The following is a 19,036-nucleotide window of genomic DNA, read 5'->3' as shown; positions in this document are numbered from 1 at the left end:
ACACACGACTTGACTAAATGGCACGAACTCAGGTTTTTTTCTTTTTTTTTTCTTTAGCCTTTCTCAAACAGGTTTTTATTTCAACACTTGCTTAGTGGGGATTAAGATTCTCTTGACTATCAAAATAACAACTTTCTCAGATGTGCCGAGATTCCCTGTGATGAATAAATATGTCATCTAAAGGAGATGAGCAGAGGCTGGATTTATCTCAAACTGTTCACTTATGGCTTGGTCTGAAACTATCATCCACAATCAGAATATCGGAGCAGCAATAAACTGCAACATAATACAATAAACTCACAGTTTACACTGAATACAAAACAAACGCCAGAGGGCTTCCTGTTACCATGCACACAAGTCGGGTATCTATTTGTGTGTTGATACATCCTCGCAAATTCCTTCGCGCATGACTGACGATAAAGTCAGTTACTATTAAATAGGAAACACATCAAAGTTATTTTACCCACAATAACAACTTCACTTTGCTATATCACCTAACTCATCTGTTTGCCTGTATATACACCAAAATGATTGAATTTAATCAGTGGATTAGGGCTGCATATCAGATGAATGTGTGATGATGTTGTCAAGTAATGATAAATACAAACACTGTGACAAATCTTCATTCTCGTTTTTCCTCCATCACATATGGATCTGCCCACCAGCAGAATTATAGAACACCTTAGTCCTTTTGTTTCAATGTATGTACTTATGACTTCTTTTCTGTGTCCAGCAGGTAGTTCATCGCACAACTCATGTTAATTCTTCACAATTAAGCAGTATGTTTCTTCATATTTAAATTTCTGTGATCTTAAATTTGCACAGCACAGGCACTGGAAACAATTTTTTTGCCAGTTAAGACAATTTTTGGTGATTCATATATTGTGCATGTTGATTTTGCGATAAAGATACATTTGTGAGATATTGTGCAGCCCTAATGGATGTTAAATACTGTATGGAGAGCAGAGAAATTTACCATGTTACCAAATTTGTGTACTTACATATAAGCATAATGTTGGATAGTAATGTTTAGTGAAACTGACTATTTTGGTAATTTCTGTGAGGACAAACTCTATTGGAATTTGCCATGGTATTCCAGATCGCCCCCCCCCCCCCTTTTTTTTTTGCTCTGACATAATTTTCATCGGAGGGAAAAATTGAATATCTGTGGTCAGATTGATGCCTTTACGCATCATATTTTTGCCGTTGGAATTTTTTGAAGGATCGCGTTGAAAAGGAGTAAATAGATAGAACAACTATAAATGATTTGAATGAGCCAAACAGTATTAGAATTGAATTACTGTATGTGTAAAGGACACAAACCAAAAATGATTAAAATGACAACATAAGCTTTTGTTCAAACTCATAAATGCACCAGTGATGATCAATACAAATTATACTCTACATACTTATCTGATAATTCAAATTAAAAGCATAAAAATATCATGAAGATAGTGATGCTTTTAAAATCGCATTATGTTTAAAGTGTATCATTCAAATGTAAATTACTTTATTCAAGCTGTGGTTCCATCTGTATGGTCCCATACTTCTGGACTACATGATTAGGTGGCTAACTGCAATGTTTTACTCTCGAGACATTACATTTAAACTTAAAAATAAAACAGTTAAGTCAAGCATTCAGTTTTATTCATCTGGCGAGTAGTGTTATTCCATGAGATTGACGTTAGCCACGTAGTACACATAATCTGTTCCAAACCTGTTTCCAAGATGTATTTCAAACCTCACCTACAGTGTGTCATCAGAAGAAGCACCTGCTCAGGCCAACACACAGCTCACCCCTCATTACAGTTCGTTGTCTGTTTGCTGGCCTCTTAAACAGATTAGTCTGAGTCCCCACGTGTGACAGGCAGTCTCCTCCATGACCTAAATATAACTGTTCACTCCCCATCAAGCCACTCCATGGGTCGCTCTCTTTTTTGTAGCTGTGCAGTTGCAAAATAAATCCAAATTTAGGAGAAGACAAAAAACTATTCTGCAAACGGTCTCACAGAGAGGCGGCACATGTGAGGTAATTTCAGGATGTCAGCGAAAAGCTCTTCAAATTACAGTTTGCATGTGGGTGTACCGTGTAGATCCGTGCACGTCAGTCAGATTACCGCTGTTTGTTCAAAATTGAGACTGTTTAATGCTGCTCAGACATACTGGAGACTTTTTTTTTTTTGCTCACGGAAGGAAGTAACTGTCATAGACTGTATTTATCCCAGCCATGGAAACACAGCCTAAATTGTTCCTGCTCTCGGAGGTTTTATAATAATATTGGAATATATTGGTTTATGCCTTTAATTGTGCTCTGTCAGCACCAGCTCCACCAAAGAAAATTCCATTCACAAATGGAAGTGTGGTCTTGTCAGCTTTTATATAATTTTCCTCAATATTCCACATGGTTTGTTATATTCTTCCCCTTTTCTGTGGTAGTTTTCCAGCTCAAAAATAACTTTTCTAATCAGCTAAAACAGAAATGTAGAGCAAACTACAACAATTTACTCAAATTATTCAAGAAAGTTATAAATGGGTCAGCAGGAAAGATACAAGATTAATTGATTTGCCTACTCCCAACATTAAATTACTGTGTACTTAAGTGAGTTAAATCAACACATAAAGTCAGTGACTATCTGGGTCAGAGCAAGTCTGCTGCAGATAGTCTCAACCGTAAACAGCCTGACAGTAGCTCTGTAGTATACAACAGGATCACTGGAACAATGGCGTGAAGACCACCGACTGGGAACGGAGCCGATTAATAGACTAAAAACACCAACTGACCTACATTCATTATGACATCCACAGGCCATTCTGTGAATATAAACAACTAATGAAATAATGCATATACAGCATTTAACCCCTCATGGCCTGGAGTCAAAAAGTATCCGTCTCCACTTAAAGTTCGCTGTAACCATTTCATGCACCTGGGACCAATTAAATGGGTTGTTATTCCATGAAATACGCGAGAGAAACAATATGAACATCAAACATCCTGAGAAACACAATACAGTCTGTTTGTTCCTCCCAATGGCACTTTGATCAGCAGTTCAAGTTCAAATATGAACAAGGTGAAAGTGTGTTCCCATCCACTTCCACGGCACACCACACAGACTTACATGCAAGTGCAAACAGACCCGAAGCCACACCTGTCAGAGCCACGCTCGAGTTTTCACCTCCTATTGTGCCCTGGACACTGTGAATGACACATACCGGATGCTCGGGCCCCCGTTTCACACATTTACTGTCTCACTACGTAGCCAGCATACCCTCTGGGTGTCATGGTGTACCCATGGCAACATACAGATATTTACACCACTTGACTGTGGAAGAGAGCAGAGTTTAGAGGCAGCTATGGATTTTGGAAGCGTTGCAATCAAAGGAGTGAATCAGTGGTACCGAGATGAACAAGGACAGAAGACAAGAGAAAGGAGAGGCTGAACGCTTTTTGGATTTAGAGGCCAGCATATGGAGACACATGACTCCGGGAAAGCATTTGTTTGCTGTTGCCAGGCACACAACCTCCTAATTCAGCATATGCCTTGATGCTCACATTACTGCCCATGTGCTTGAAAGCCCCACCTCACTGTAATACCAAGTAAACTGACTCTGATATCCACAGCCTGAACACTGCCTCTGCTACTGTCCCAACGACACAACGCCACAGAAAAACCTATGACTGGACCGTGAATTATACACTTTTAAAATCACACACACAAAAAAAAAAAGGTATGTATGGTATGACTGTTTAGTTAAAATAGGGCATTTTAATGAGAACAAAATCTTGTTTTGTTTCAAGACTGAATTAATATTAAAAAAAAACTTTATTATGTGTACTTGCAGAATCTATGTATGCAAAATGTAACAATTTTAGCAAATTCACCATCATTAAAGCAGTGGAAAAGGTCATGAAACCTACAAAAGTATTGATGTCTTGTACATGTATGTCAAAAACATTGTTATGCAATGGAAAAGATTTTCTCCTATAATTTCATTTATTTCTAACTTGAGGGCAACACGATCACACTCAGTTAAATTTCAGTTTCTTTGTTTACATTTATCTGAACTCTGATTAAAGTAAATACTTCAATTTATTCTGTGGATCGATCTTATAATGCTTTGTATTGTGATGTTTATGACATGCACATATGATCCCAGATCTTACTTGCTTTTAATTAGAATACTTATGTAACTGCAGCTACTTTTTCATCAAAAATTGGAAAAATTCTTATTATACTTTGCAAAGAGGTGCATGATTTTGAAATGTTTTTGTGACAATAACCAAATAAGATCAATATTATAATAGATGAAATTCCAGTTCTTTTAATACTACCAGTACATTTTTCTTTTTGGATTAAAAATAAAATCTAATCACTACCTTGCACTACCGTCGTTAACTTTAACATTTTTAAATTAAACTTATCAAATCCTGAGTTGAACATCTAAATTCTTCAAAACACACAGTAGGCAGTAACTCGTGAAACTTAATGTCCTGTAAAAATAAAACACTTTATCACAAGGAAAATGGAACATGAATGTGATGTAATTGCTTGAACTATTAGCAATATTATACTGTAGTGTTTGCCAATAAGAATAACCCAAGCTATAAGGTTATGGTTGCAGGCACAGCATTGAAACAATTTGCAGACTAAGATTTTAATCATGGAATTGTAGATTGAAAGGATTTGGCCCAAATAATTCTATATTATATAGGTATTTCACTGAAACCACATAAAAACTGCAACTATAAAACTGTATTTAATATGAATAAAGTCAAACATTTGCACAATTATGCTGCTTTACCAAAAAAGTATCTCTCACTCTCTCTCTCTTAAAAAAAAACGCCCATAGTGCTTAGCAGTGTCCCTAGATTAACTGCAATAACAAAATGACCGGTGGGAGATTTAAAAAAAAGGGCATAACACAGGTGCTAATTGATTGGTTACTCATGGGGAGTCATTATGTTGCTTCCACATCTTTACAGTTACTTCCAAGTTTCCAATTCAGGGTGCGCTATAGGAGTGAAATGTACCGACAATAAACATCAATCAACTCTCATCTTATCCTTTTCATTGTCATCATCTCACTTGTGACACACGCAGTCATCTTGTGCTCTTGTGACCAATGACACACCAGAGGCTTACAGTCACACTGAAAACATGCTCCAAGGCAACAATAATTCTCCAGAAATAGGAGCAGGAAACAGACTTACCCCACTGTCTGCACAGATGGAAAAAACATGTCTGTCCTCCAACTAGAGACTTCACTCAGACAAATATAAGAGGCAAGTATTTCTGGAAATACTCCTTAGCAATGGTTTTATGGGTTCAGTTCGTTTTTCCTCCTGGTTAACTTGAGGAATTTGTTCATATTTAATGGCAAAAATAAATAATAGCTTTGATCCTTGATAATGTAATGAAAAGTTACAGAACCACAGATGCATACATTTAATACAATGAAGAAAGACAATCATAGGTATAATCATAGGTTGTCATATCTCAGGTGGCACAAATAAATGGAGAACATGAAGAGGGGGAATAGGAAAGGGTAGGTGGGTGGAGTGCAACGCAGGAGAAAAAAGGAAAGAGATGGAATGTAGGAACAGAACAGCAGGAAATAATAATTAGTCTGTTCTCTATTCCCTAAGCAGCTTGTTCATTTAGATAGAGCTCCTGCTCAGGAGACTAAAAGAAAAACGCCAACAGTATGTTTGAGATGTTGTGGTAGAAATAATGTACAAAAGTCTCCCTGTACAAATCTTGGATTTTGAATATTATATAATACAAATAAATGTAGTGTTTCAGTCTGTGTATAACTGGGGCAATGCATTAAAGTGACAAATTACATTATTGTATTCATTAACTATATCTGGACAAAAAGAACCTGTGATATTTAGTTCACGGTACTTCTATTTAAGGAACTAAATAGGATCCTTGGCTGCATTTCCACCACAGTCTGAATTCCCAGCAGTATTACACCAATCAGACTACCAAGGAAAGGCAATTAATGTATATGCACAACACTTCAAATCCAGTGAGGACCAATAACAAGAAGACTGAAGTCCGACAACAATAACACAATATACGTACTGGAGAAGCATCCTTGTTTGAAGGGCTGTAAAAAGAATGGCTTTATAACTTGTCTTGTTGTTAATGGTGCTTGATTGCACTGTAAACATGTTGATTGAGACGAGAGAGATCCTAAAACACCGGAAATGCTCAGAAGCCAAACAACTGGCCTCACAACTGCTATTTTTTTTCTTCTTCAACATAGCGGGTAAAATACTAATGTCAAGTACTCACCTAGTTGGATATGTTCAACATTGCAGACCTTTAGAAAGCATTTTTAGAGGTAAAAAGAAAAAAGATATTAAGCCCAGAACTAAATTTAGACCCAGTATCCACTGATGTACTTGTATGTTTGTTTAGTCAAAACGCAGGTATTGTAAGGAAAACACCTCCATGGCCCAACGTACAATATAAGTCAAGCCTCTGTTGTTCACTGGGTGGGTGTGTTGACCATGTCCTCCGCCGAGCTATGCTTCATTGTTGCTCATTGCAAGGGTCTAGTTTGGGTTCAGTGGGTAAAATGGGCTACACCATTACGTAGTGGACAAGAGCTTTGACAATTGTTCCATTACTTTGTTGCCCTGCAGTTTCCTTGATGGACCCAGTACACAGCCTTGTAGGACGTAGTAGTATTGCCAACTGTGGCAAGCTGGAACATTTGTTGACTTTGGTAGGTATACCTGCAATATCTCACAAAAGTGTCCTTGATTTTAGCTCGCAACTATCATTTCATCTCATTCACACTATTGTTTGTGATGATATTGATTTCATATATTGTACTTTAAAAGGCAGTAATGCTAACATGAATAAGCATGTGCTCCTTGTTGACACACACTCGCAAAGACACACGCACCTAAGGGCAATTTTATCCAATAATTAACCTCACATGCTTGGAGAAAAGCCACGCGCACACACTGAGACAAGAGATCTAACCACTATTATCATTACTAAGTCACTGTCCTGGTGATAAAAAGTGGAAACTGTTTTTCTTTCGGTTACGTAGACAGAAGCTTGCAGTGCCAGTGAAGGCTTTGAAGTGTCTAAGGCTATCAAAACATTTGCACTCAAGCACCTCTGCTTTGTCCAGACAATCCCACCACTGAAGCACTTCAGTGGAGTTCAGGAGGAAGGAGTCCATCCTATCTGCACTCACACACACATGCAAACCGTCTGTCTTCCTTTCTGACAAACACACATACCGCGGTGCCTAACATATGACAGCGGGCTTCCAGAAATAAATTGAAGCAGCTCGTGGCAGCTGTGTGACACACAGATACAGTCTACTATACATCCACAACATGGACAAACACACCGTACTTCGTTGGAAGAGGCAACTGCTGCTGCTTTTGTTCACCAGGGAAAATAGCCGACTGGATAATGTTGCAGCAAACTGAAGAGCACAACCGTCTATAAATAAAGCCAGTCCAGATATCACACGCGTTTCTGATATTCTGGGGCATAGCTATGGAGTTAACATATTCATAACACTCGTGCTGTTCGTACACGGTAAATCCTATTACATCTGGGTTCATAACAAACTCCTAATTGGAACACCAGCCACAGCCAACAATATTGAAACAGTGAAATTATGCATGTATTGCATATGTAAACTATCGAACAGGCATTTTTAACATCTATGTGACAAAGGGTTAGTGTGCGCTTTGCTCACACTGTTATCGTTACAGAACAAGCTTATTGCACCACTGCATCCACACCCTCTCTATTTAGAATACGACAGCCTGTGAAATGAAGGGAGATATTACCAGATGCCCAACTGGACCACGGCCAACAACGCATAGCTTCAAACAGTCTCTTATGCGGAGCTCAGCTTTCAGAAGAGTTAAGTTTAACTTGACATAAAAATAACTTTAAATATCTCTCCGAGACCATAGTAGAAACGCTCCTCTTTGCCAAAACTGCACAAAGCGAAGCATTGCTGTGAAAGAAAGAAAAAAGAAGAAGAGGGAACTCCCTTAGTCAGCAGTGCTGATCTCGTGGCTGACCACATGAACCTTAAGCTTCCAAATGGAGAAAGTTTTGTGAAGGGCGTGTGGGTTGGAGAGGTCCTGTCTGCAGCTGTGTAAAAAAAAAAATGTAATTCTCTGAGAACCCACCTGGGAAAACAGACAGTAGCATGGGATAATATTATCTCAGGATACCTTCAAGTACTTAAAAAAAACAAACGTTCAGACTAAGAGACAACTGTGGCACTTCGATACTAACATTTAAGACCAAGTGGGCGCAGGTTTGAATTAAAGATCATTTACACCAGAGCAAATAACCAGCGATAATCTCTCTTCACACAAACGCACATACAGAGGCAGGATGGTTTGGCAGCTTGTAATTATTTCTGGGTGTGTGCTGAGGTTAGACGGACAGAGTTTTGCAATTCGATGCTGCAGGCCTCTGTAAATTCAATGCAAACGTCAGATTATACACTGGACAGGACTGAGGCTAAGATAAGTGTGTTTTTAGACCATGCAAGGGAGCCAGAGTAAAACCTTGAGAAAGCTCAAGCTGAAACAGAAAAAAAAAACATGCAAACAGGACTAACCATTCCGCCACCACAAAATAAAAAGGTCAAACCCACCAGCAGTGAATCAGACAGCGGCGTGGATCAGTATAACACAGGTGGCCACACTGGTTTTTTTCTGTTCTTTGTACTTTGTGAGGCACTTTGAACCAAACTCTGGAGATAGGAAATGCTCTGAGCATATCTGATGATAAGTGGAAACAAATGTGAGGGTGTGGTTGGATGAACATGACTGACGACGACAACCATGTGAGCAAAGTAAAGTCACAAGGCTATGATGTTGCCGATTGTGGCTGAATGTGACAAACATAAAAACACAGAGAAGTGCTGTGAAACCAATAACAACACAGTAAAACACTTTGAAGGTCAGGGGGGAAAAAAAACCACACACACTTAAAACATGTTGTAAATTTCGAACTCAATTAAGTGGCTCCGCTTTAACTTCAATGCTATTCATTTAAATGAGTCTGCAGCTTCCTTATTGCTTCCGTGGGGAGCGGATACTCAAATGGTAACAAAGCCACATTAATCAAAAACTTCTAACCACACTCGGTACACGAGCAAATACACTCTCACACACACACACTCACACACGCCAGGTCCAAACCTGCAGAGGAAATCCCCAGTGTGTGGAATAAGGCTGTTGCCTGTGTTGCAGAGAGAGAACCAGAACTACACATGGTGCTCTGCAAACTGAATCAGAAGTCATGCTACATTCTTTAATTTGGACATTCTTTATGTTGTTATTAGTGCATCTTAGCAAATCATTTGGTCTCCATGGTGGAAAGTCATCAACTGTAACAGGAGCCTGATGCCAGCGTTTTAAAGAGTCAAACCAAAGTTGCATTCGGGATGTCTCTCTCACCTCCTCTGAAGGACATCCTTGAGCTTTGCAAGCACACACATGAACCTGCTGCTCAAGTTTCAACATCCATGCAGGTAAATAGTGTGCCACGACTCTACAGAAGATCCCACAATGTGTGCAAGTGAGTTAATGTGGTTTTATGAGTCCAGATTCATTTGGACAGTGCTATGTAGTAAAGGAGCTGCTCCCTGCGTGATGACGAGAGAGAAAGACTGCTACACAAAAGGAGTTGTCATGGTAATTCACATGGAGAGAAATGTCACACAGTGACCAGATAAAAAGGTGTTTTGGTTCCCGCTGCCAGCCGACTCTGTGGCCAGTCTGCTTTGTAATTTGGCCAAATAGCCCTTGAGAGCCTGAAATCACTGTAATTAAAGATATCTGTTTAAAGGGACCTTTACTTTAAAGATCAGAGGAGAAGAAGACAACACCATTACTTGTATCAGCCCTGAAAGAACATTAATGTTTTAGCGTAGATCTGCTAGGCGATTACGGCACACCTGCATTATGTACCGTTCATTGAAGAAAAAAAACAAAAAACTGAATAGGTTATGCATATTACTTGAAAGATACTCTGCAATTGTATTATTGTAGAGTTCCAAATTTTCAGATCAACACAAATGGGCTCTCTAGGAATGAGGTACTGTTAAAATAAAGAAAAGGTTAAATCACAAAGATCCCATATGCTGTATTCAAGTGGACAATATGAATGTACTTTGCTTTTTCAATGTTTGTATTTCCTGTAAACGAAACAGAGGCCGACAACTGTTTTTTTTTTATTTTATTTAATTTTTATTATATTTATTTTATTTGTTTTTTGCCCCATTTGTCAGGTTTGGGTTTTTTTTTTCCATTCTGAAGAAAATTTGACCTGTAGAGAGCCATTGCTCATGCTTTTAAAGAGTAACAAGTCCAGATGCATCCACATGATTGTGGATCGTCATGGGGAATTCAACTTTTACATATTTCTTCTCTCGTCACGAGGAATAATTCTAAAAAACACACTTTGTCTTACGTGTACATTTGCTGCAATTTGCATCCTTGGCTTTATATCTTTATATAAGAAGAACATGCAAGGCCATGATGGACACTTACCCGAACAAAACCTGCACCCAGATTGTTTGCGCACTGCTTTTAACACCATCGCATTTTGGCCTTTTGAATTGCCACCGATGACAAGGAGTCATTTGTTGGGGTGATCAAGTAATCTTTGAACATATAAGCCTTCCTACCAATAAAGAAGCGAGAGTGATGGAGAAGGTCAACACTAATACTTCATTACACTAAATGTAATTTATACAGGAGACAATAGCAGGAGGTGTGTGAATTAAATAATAATGAGTGGACAGTAAATCATGCCCTGAAGCAACATGCAAATACTGATTCTTAAGTGGCAATGGACAATGGATGCTACACTTCTTTAAATTCACACTTTGGGGTGGATGAAACTTCAGACTATCTATAGCAGCCACACCCAATCAACAGAGTTCAGAGAACGCTGTGGAAAGCATTTGTTGTTCCACCACCAGTAGCAACCGAACAGAAGTGTGTTTGGCTCCTGAACTGCTAATGTTTTCCTCTGTGTGCGAGGACGTGGTGAATGCAGCACGCTGCTGGAATACTCTGGCTGTTGTCAGTCCTCTCTATAGGCTGCAGGCTTTTTTTTTTTTTTTTTGAACTGATGCAGTGGATAAGCTTAACTGTGTTGAATTGACAGAGAATGAGCTGCAAGAGTACTGTATTAGTACTAATACGTACTGTATTTTAGTGACGTTATGTTACTTTATAATGACACATTGTTGTAATTTGTACACTTAAGAAAAATGCTGTAACTGTTCCATTAATAAAGCTTTAATGTATTGCTCCTTTCATCTCCCACATGTTCTGCTCTAAAACTACAGAAATCATATGTTGTCTTATAATCCTGACATTCTCTTGTTGATCAGTATACATACTGTTATGAAGAAAACATCTAATGGAAGCAGCACCTGCTTTAATCGATTTCCACGCGTCAGACAAATGCGCAGAAGCCAATAAAACGTATTTCTTTCCGATTCATTCTGAAAGTTCATGTCAAGTGATTGTTCTAAGAGTGTGACTGTGTTTTCTCAGACTTACCCTGGAGGGGGTTTTGAGGACTCGGTCATTGCAGTGATTAATATCCCAGATGGTCAGATTATCGGTGCTTTCTTTCCGTGGGGCTCCCCAAGTCCTCCGCCGCCGCTCGCCCCTAAACTCGGTGGATCCCCATTACCCTGCCACCTGCGAGAGTCCACACACAAAATAAACTCATTCATCACAGTAGCAGCTCCCAAAAGAAGTAGTTACTACTCAGTATATATATATCGTTTTTCTTTTTCGTTTCAATCGTTTGGACTCAACAAGTGACAGTGCGCAAAGGCCACCATGACATGAAACGCGCAAAAAGCGCAAAAGTGAAGCAACTGGAAAGACGAACTCACTTAAACTGGAGCAGATTTAAAGGATCATTTTCACCAACTGGACACAGGAACTTGTCAAATCCACTTGATATAATCTTCGTATGCCCAGGCGGACTCTGCCTGCAGCCGCCGTCTCGTCTGCGTTCATAATAATCCGACTTCCGGGAAGTTGTTTCAAAATAGTTTTGGGGAAAATCTGCAGCTGGAGAGTTTTCAAACTCGGTTGTGTTTATGTGCCAGTCTTATAGAGTTGCTATTTTCTGTAGAACTATTTTTATTAACTGTGTGTGACAGAGTTTATTCCAGTTTGCGCTGTATGTTTAACTCTTGTACTGGTGATCTCTTATTCTCACAAGTTTTCCTTCCTATTTTTTTTTTTTAACTTTCATGGTTTTTATTCACATTTATTTTGTTTGTTAATGTAAACCACATTGATTTACGTTGTTACTTAAATATGTACAAATAAAGCTGCATCGTCTTGCCTCAAATTATTATCCAATACTATTTAAAAAAAAATGTTTTATTATATTAATGATTACTACTTTTTACGTGTCTTTTTCATATTCTCTCACCTATCAATTGTATACCTATTCTAAGTACCACAACATAGTCTTGTCTTGTTTTTTGTTTCGTGTGGATGATTCACTACTCTTTTGTAACTTTTGTTGGAACCAAAAATACTTTCTTTTGCCACTTTGTTGTTCCTCCAAGCATCAACCTTTCATCAGATTCCGTGGGGCCCAACTCTGGACAAATCATTTAAACTGCTGCCTTCCTTTGTGAGGCTAGCATATTAAATTATCTCTTGTCGGTATTCTCAGTTGATATGTTGTGTGGTTTAGATGTTTTTATTAAACTCTTTGTTAGTTTTCTCTGCTTGTTGTGCCTTGATGTTTTTTTGTTTTTTTTGTCTTTTAATATGTATTATGTTTATTTATTTTGATGAATCCATATAAGCCCCTCAGGCTTATTTTGTCTCCTGCACGATGAGGTTCTATGATGTTATTATCTATTTTCTGCAATTCAAACATAAAAAAAAAATAATAATTCTGATTTCATTACCGTAGGTCTAGTGGAAGGAACAGAGAAGACCACCTGGATAAGGTGCAGAAACGTCTTTCAATATATAACCAAGTCCATGTGACTTTATTCAGAAAGTGATGCATCGTACCCTCGTCAACATGGGCGGACGCAATAGACGTGAAACGCTTTTATTTAGAAGTGGATGTACATTATTTTGCATGTGAGCATGTTAAACTTGACGCAGCCGCAGCGCGCAGCGCGACTTCGTCAGCAGGCCTCCAGTCAATCATCCTCACCAGTTGGAGAGCAAGTGGCCTGCTAACATAGATTGACTAATCCAGAGCTGGTATTGTGGGATATTCTAGGAAGAAAAAAATATATATTTTAAATAATCAAAAATACACTTTTTGATTCTTTGACATTTCACTCCTGTTGATCCTTAAAATAAAAAATAAAAAAATCGTTTAATGTGACTGTTTTCCATTAATGACATAACTGGTGACACATTTGAGTATTACTGCAAAAAATGGCTTAAAAAATAAAGCATTTGTGTATCTGTTGCTGATAATTAATCTCACAATGATGCCGAAGATGTACGTTAAGTTGCATCCACTGAAGAAAAGGACTGGATCATGATTTGTTCCGGCTGCATCTAATAATACCTAATTAAAATTCTATTGTGAGAATTCAAAAATTTACTCCCGGCATGCTTTGTGCCAAACGCACATGCCGCCGAACTGGCGATTTTCTACCACAAGAGGTCAGTGAAAGACCGCAACAGAATGGGCTGCGGGTGGATGAATTAATCAGACAACTAAAAAGAAAAAAAAAAGTATTTCAATAATAAAGAATACACACTTATCATTATAATGTGTTAAAAAACAATGTTTTAAATTTTTTACATGTGCATGTGTAGACAGCATTGCAACCTTCATAGAACGTTATGTTCAGTTTTACTGAATGATGTGCATATTCGTTTTCTGTAATATATTTGCTAAATAAACTAATTTTTAACAATGTACTTATAAGCTATAAGTTTAACGTTTCCATGCACATGTATAGTACACCTGTTGCATCAAAATCCTACAAAGGCGGGAACCTTTTTTGCCATTATGGGGCTCCTAATTGTTGGATTATCAACTTTTCCAAATAAAAGAGATTAAGACACCCCTCGGACCATCTGTTGAGTGGACATTCTCCCAGTATAGATACATAAATATTTAAATAAATACATACATACATATTTCCATAAATAAACAAAATGACATTGAAGGGGGTACATAATCAACAGGATGAACGATTTAATGAACACAGTACTGTAAAATTTAATACAGAATAGAGTATGAATGATGTGACAAAAAAAAATACCCTGTGAATTTGCAAGCTTCTAATTTGAATTTTACAGTTTTTGCTGTTAAATGTGAAACTTATACAAAATAAACATCTGTAAACAAACCACAATTAAAGAACTCAATACTTGTCATCACTTTGTTTGTTTTTTTGCTGACTTCTGTCCATATGTAGAAACATGTACAAATAAAGCATTATCTACAGTAAGTGAAGCTAAAGTGAAAAGTGTGAACATCTGGGATGTTGTTGTTCGTCGAGTGTGAATGTGTGAACTCTGATCCTGATAAAGATCTTAGTCAGGAAATGTTATGATCACTTCTGTTTTTCTACTGCTCATTCTTAGAGGGTGTTGCAGACGTGAGTCACTTCACTCTATACATTTGTGGACCTAAACATCCAGGTGCGAGAAAATAATATTATTGGCTTTCTGTAAGTGGAGAAGAGGCATCTCTGAGACATCATGCCAGGTGTGTATATTTCAATAATTTATATTCTGGAAAATTTGTTGGATTGCTTTTAGACTTATATTTGTGTTGCATTGACTGATGTTTAATGTTCACCACACAGGTGTCAGGATTAAAAATCCAAAATAGTGTAAATCAACTTTATTTTTAGATGTATAATGTTTCCTATTGCGGAAACATTTGGAAAACTGTATTTAAGAAAAAACAAACAAACAAATGTAAGATCACAATGTTTTGTAATTAGTTTGTACTATAGTTTAAAATTGTTCATGGGTTCAACTAGAAAACGCATCAGTGATTAACAAAAATGTGTTCATAAGTATTGATAATTAGAATAAACTGGTTGCTTTGAAAAGAGAAAACATTGTAACATAAACCTATACAGAACACGATGTTTATCATAAGGTGACATGGAGTGCAATGCTAGTGTAACTTAAAAATTGTTGTCTCAAAGCTGTTTGATGAAAGCATTTATTTTCAATTAGGGTATTACATTTCCAGTGATAAACAGAAGGGGGCGCAATTACTTAAACTTCAACCCTGAGAGCCTTTCAAACAAATCACCAGTGATGCCTTTACTGATACAGTGGATCGGAATGAAACCGATCCACCCAGCACAGAGAACACTTTAAACAATGATAAGCTATTAAGTATGAACTTGTGGTTTAATAATGTCACAAGGTTTTTAGTCCCACACTAAAACAACACATTGGATAATAGGTAGCATTAAATGACAGCGTAAAATTCAACTTTTAGTCTTCATTATGAACAACCAGAAGAGTCCCACCTAAGAGTCGAAAGCGGAACATGAGCTCATGGGGGAAGAATTTCTGAAATGTTGAGTCAGTGCGGCCAAAGGACAGCAGCTGAGCTTGGAGTTATGTGATGCTAGAACCAATTAAGTCTTGACAAACTGGACTTATAAATAGACAGAATCTCATTTTGTGCGCTTTCCCATGTCAAATTGTTCAAGCATATAATTTGTAATTTAAAAAAAAATATATATATATAAGTGGATTGCTCATAGTGTGAATGCCGTAGGTTTGGGTCTTGGCTCAAGTGCCCCTAAACAGGTTAAAGTGTTATAAAAGATTGATGAATTGGGTTAAACCGAAACACTGGGCACATTTTGAGTTAGTGTGAAGTCTTACTACTGATTAAAAATAACACAGGTTTTTTGTGAAGGATTGAGGTCAGTACCTATGAGGAAAACAATAAATACTGTTTTGATCTTGTTTGATTGGAGCACATTCTCTGTCTGCAGATAATGAGGTTACCGCCACTGCCACCGCCACTGCGCTGTATGACTACTCAGCCTACGACTACTCAGCCTACGAGAACGAGATTTCATTATTCTCCCCATGCAACAATACCACCATGAAGGACTTTAGTACGGTGTTCCTGGCCACGCTCTATAGTCTGGTTTTCATCTTGGGCTTCATTGGTAGGTGTCTATACTGTATCCATGCATCCATCCATCCATCCGTCCATAATAGGATAGTTCAGTACTGAACCTGTTGCAACCTACACAGGCAGGCCACACCCCTGGTCACCCATTCAACATAGAGCATACACAGGAAACCAATCACACAAATATCCACCACGATCCCGAATGAACACAACATGTGTCTTTGGACTGTTGGAAGAAGCTGGACTCACTAGAAAAAAAAACAAACAAAAGAAAAAAACAAAACAAAGCATGAGGAGAGTATGCAAACAAATAGGACTTTGTGGTCATCATGTTTGAACAAAGCAGAAAAAAATGCAAGACTGCCTGGATCCAGTATCCCATAAATAATGTAAGATACATTTGTTATCAGAACCAAAACACATTTCTTTGATTAACTTTTCTGACTGAACATTTTTAACAATGACACTGGTAAAGCTACAAGGAAAAAGAATTGAAACTCAAACTTGTGCATTATTGACTGTTAAAATAATTCAATTCATGCTACCGGTAATTTACCGGAAATGTTTGGGGCAACGACAAAACATGTTTCATGACATCCTTGTCATAGACATAAAGGATGAAGATTTGTACAGTCTGAAAAACGAAAGGGGGGAAGTGAAACTGAGTTTAGATTATCATATGATTATGATTTTTCATGTTTATTTATATATCTGACTTCTGATTTTTTTTTTCTTCCACAAAGGTAATGGGCTTGTGGTATGTGTATTAGTGAAGTACCACAAACAGACAAACCTGACCGATATCTGCCTCTGCAATCTGGCCCTATCTGACCTCCTCTTTGTGCTCACGCTGCCTTTCTACACTCGCTACATTGTGGCGAAACGGTGGACCTTTGGAGATTTCATGTGCCGCTTCGTCTCCGGCTCGTACAATGCCGGCTTCTTCAGCAGCATCTTCTTCATGATTGTGATGACATTGGACCGCTACGTGGTCATCATGCATGCTCACAAAGTGGCACGCTATCGCACAATGAGGGTTGGCATAATCCTGACTGTGTTGGTGTGGATGCTGAGCCTGTGTGTCTCTCTGCCAGCCTACGTCTTCACGTCGGTAGTGAATGAGGGAAACAGAGACTTGTGTGACTATTTCCCCGAAAATGAGGCCTGGAATCACTTCAATCTGTTGACTACAAATGTGTTAGGCCTCATCATTCCCTTCTTGGTGATGGTAGTCTGCTACTCAAGGATCATCCCCAGACTGGTGACCATGAAGACGGCAAAGAAGCACCGTGTGGTGAAGCTGATCGTCTCCATCATGGCCATCTTCTTTGTGTTCTGGGCTCCATATAACATATCGATTTTCTTGAAGTTTCTGTCCGATAAAAAATCATCAAGTGACTGCACCTGGGAACAAAACCTACAGCTGTCCGTAACAGTAACTGAAGCCCTCGCTTACACCCACTGCTGCCTGAACCCCATCATCTATGCCTTTGTTGGACAGAAGTTCATGAATCGAGCCCTGCAGATGCTGAAAAACTGGATCCCTGGCTCTGGCAGCACATCATGGAAAAGTTCTGTTGTTTCCAGATCTTCCGAAGTCACCTCTACCTTTGTCGTGTAGAGGGCGGACGAGGCGAGTTTCATGAACATCACTTGAAAGGTTTCTTTCTATCAGCTTAGTTATCAAAGCATCTCCTACCATGATCATTATTTTTGTTTATTATATTTTGTTGATGTTTCCATTTTGAATCGTACAGATCAGACTGTGCCAGTTACGACTGTAGAATCTTGAAAAGCTAAACGTTTTATACTCCACACACACACATCTCAAGGAACAGGACAAATAAATAAATAAATAAATAAATAACAAAAACTCCACATTTTTCATGAAAAAAGTTTCCGTCTTCAAAATGGTATGGGCCAAAGTCTGTCTCTTCAAAACATTTGAAGTCTGCAGCCTTCACTGTACATGTTCTCATGAAACCATGCTCACAGTGTGGCTTTGATGCCAATGCTTTTTGCTATTCACAATAAAACTAGCTTTTAGTGCTAAATCATATGGCAAGCAGTGCAACTGCTCAAATGCCTGCTGTTCAGTGCTGTCTCTCAATGTTCTTTTGATTGCTACAGATACTAAAATAATGAATATGAATATGAAGAACAGCAGCTACGACTGTCATCATCTTCCGAGTTTGACACCACTGTCCTCGAGTTGCTACACTGTATCCACGAAGGTTAAAGAAAACCTGTCACTTCAAAGTGAATTGCTTATTTGTAACAGCCTCACACCACAAACTCACTTTTTTTTTAAAACTTATATTTGACATGTCTTTGTTGAACAAGCTAATTGTAATGAAAGCAAACAATTTGTGAAAACTGATGGGAAAAGAAAACAGGCAAAAATGTCTGGTACGTTTATATGTCATCATTTCAAATCTTTCATATTTATATGAATGTACAGTACGGTTACTAGTGTGTTTTTATTCTGTTTGCCTCAATAAATTTGAATGTGATTTTAAATCTGTTGATGTATACATTGCTTTACATTTATTAGTTTTTTACACCTAATACTTCACTTCATACATGAGTACTGACTGCAGTTGTGCGGTAAGATAAAGCAGTTTTGGAAAAAGCGCAGATATACGAGTAACGCTGAATTTATCCATTGATGAAGTTTGATGATGTTGAGATAGAATTAACAGGTGATTGTTTTCTTCTATAGTATGTATATCTTTATAGCTTTTGAGTATATAGAGAAAATGAGGGCGGGAACTGCTGAGTTGAATTTTCATAAGCTCTTAAAAGATTGTGTAAAGATGTTTATTGAGGAGATCAAAGAAGAACAAAAGTCCTCATTTCAATGCCTTTTCACCTTTAGACTTTTT

At 38.0% G+C, this 19,036-nt stretch overlaps 2 protein-coding genes across 2 annotated transcripts in view; one reads left to right on the top strand and one right to left on the bottom strand.

Moving 5' to 3' along the window:
- Positions 1–12,035, bottom strand: part of cobl (cordon-bleu WH2 repeat protein) — a 53,713-nt gene extending 41,678 nt beyond the window's left edge. The window contains exons 1-2 of the mRNA XM_080500526.1: positions 11,926–12,035; positions 11,582–11,725 (exon numbers count right to left, since the gene is read on the bottom strand). Of these exons, the coding sequence (XP_080356652.1) occupies positions 11,582–11,610 (29 nt within the window). The 5' untranslated portion in view covers positions 11,611–11,725; positions 11,926–12,035. The remainder of the gene's footprint in view (positions 1–11,581; positions 11,726–11,925) is intronic.
- Positions 12,036–14,737: 2,702 nt separating this feature from the next.
- Positions 14,738–17,772, top strand: LOC308133224 (C-C chemokine receptor type 2-like; the record flags this gene model as incomplete). Its single annotated transcript, XM_080500525.1, has 3 exons — positions 14,738–14,744; positions 16,006–16,185; positions 16,895–17,772. The coding sequence occupies 3 exons, from the start codon at positions 14,738–14,740 to the stop codon at positions 17,770–17,772; spliced, it is 1,065 nt and encodes a 354-aa protein (XP_080356651.1).
- Positions 17,773–19,036: the final 1,264 nt, after the last annotated feature.

The sequence above is a fragment of the Blennius ocellaris genome (genome assembly GCF_963422515.1).
Source record: "Blennius ocellaris genome assembly, chromosome: 8".
Classification (NCBI taxonomy): Eukaryota; Metazoa; Chordata; class Actinopteri; order Blenniiformes; family Blenniidae; genus Blennius; species Blennius ocellaris.
Note: the sequence above shows the minus strand (reverse complement) of the source record. Positions and strands in the feature narration are given on the sequence as shown.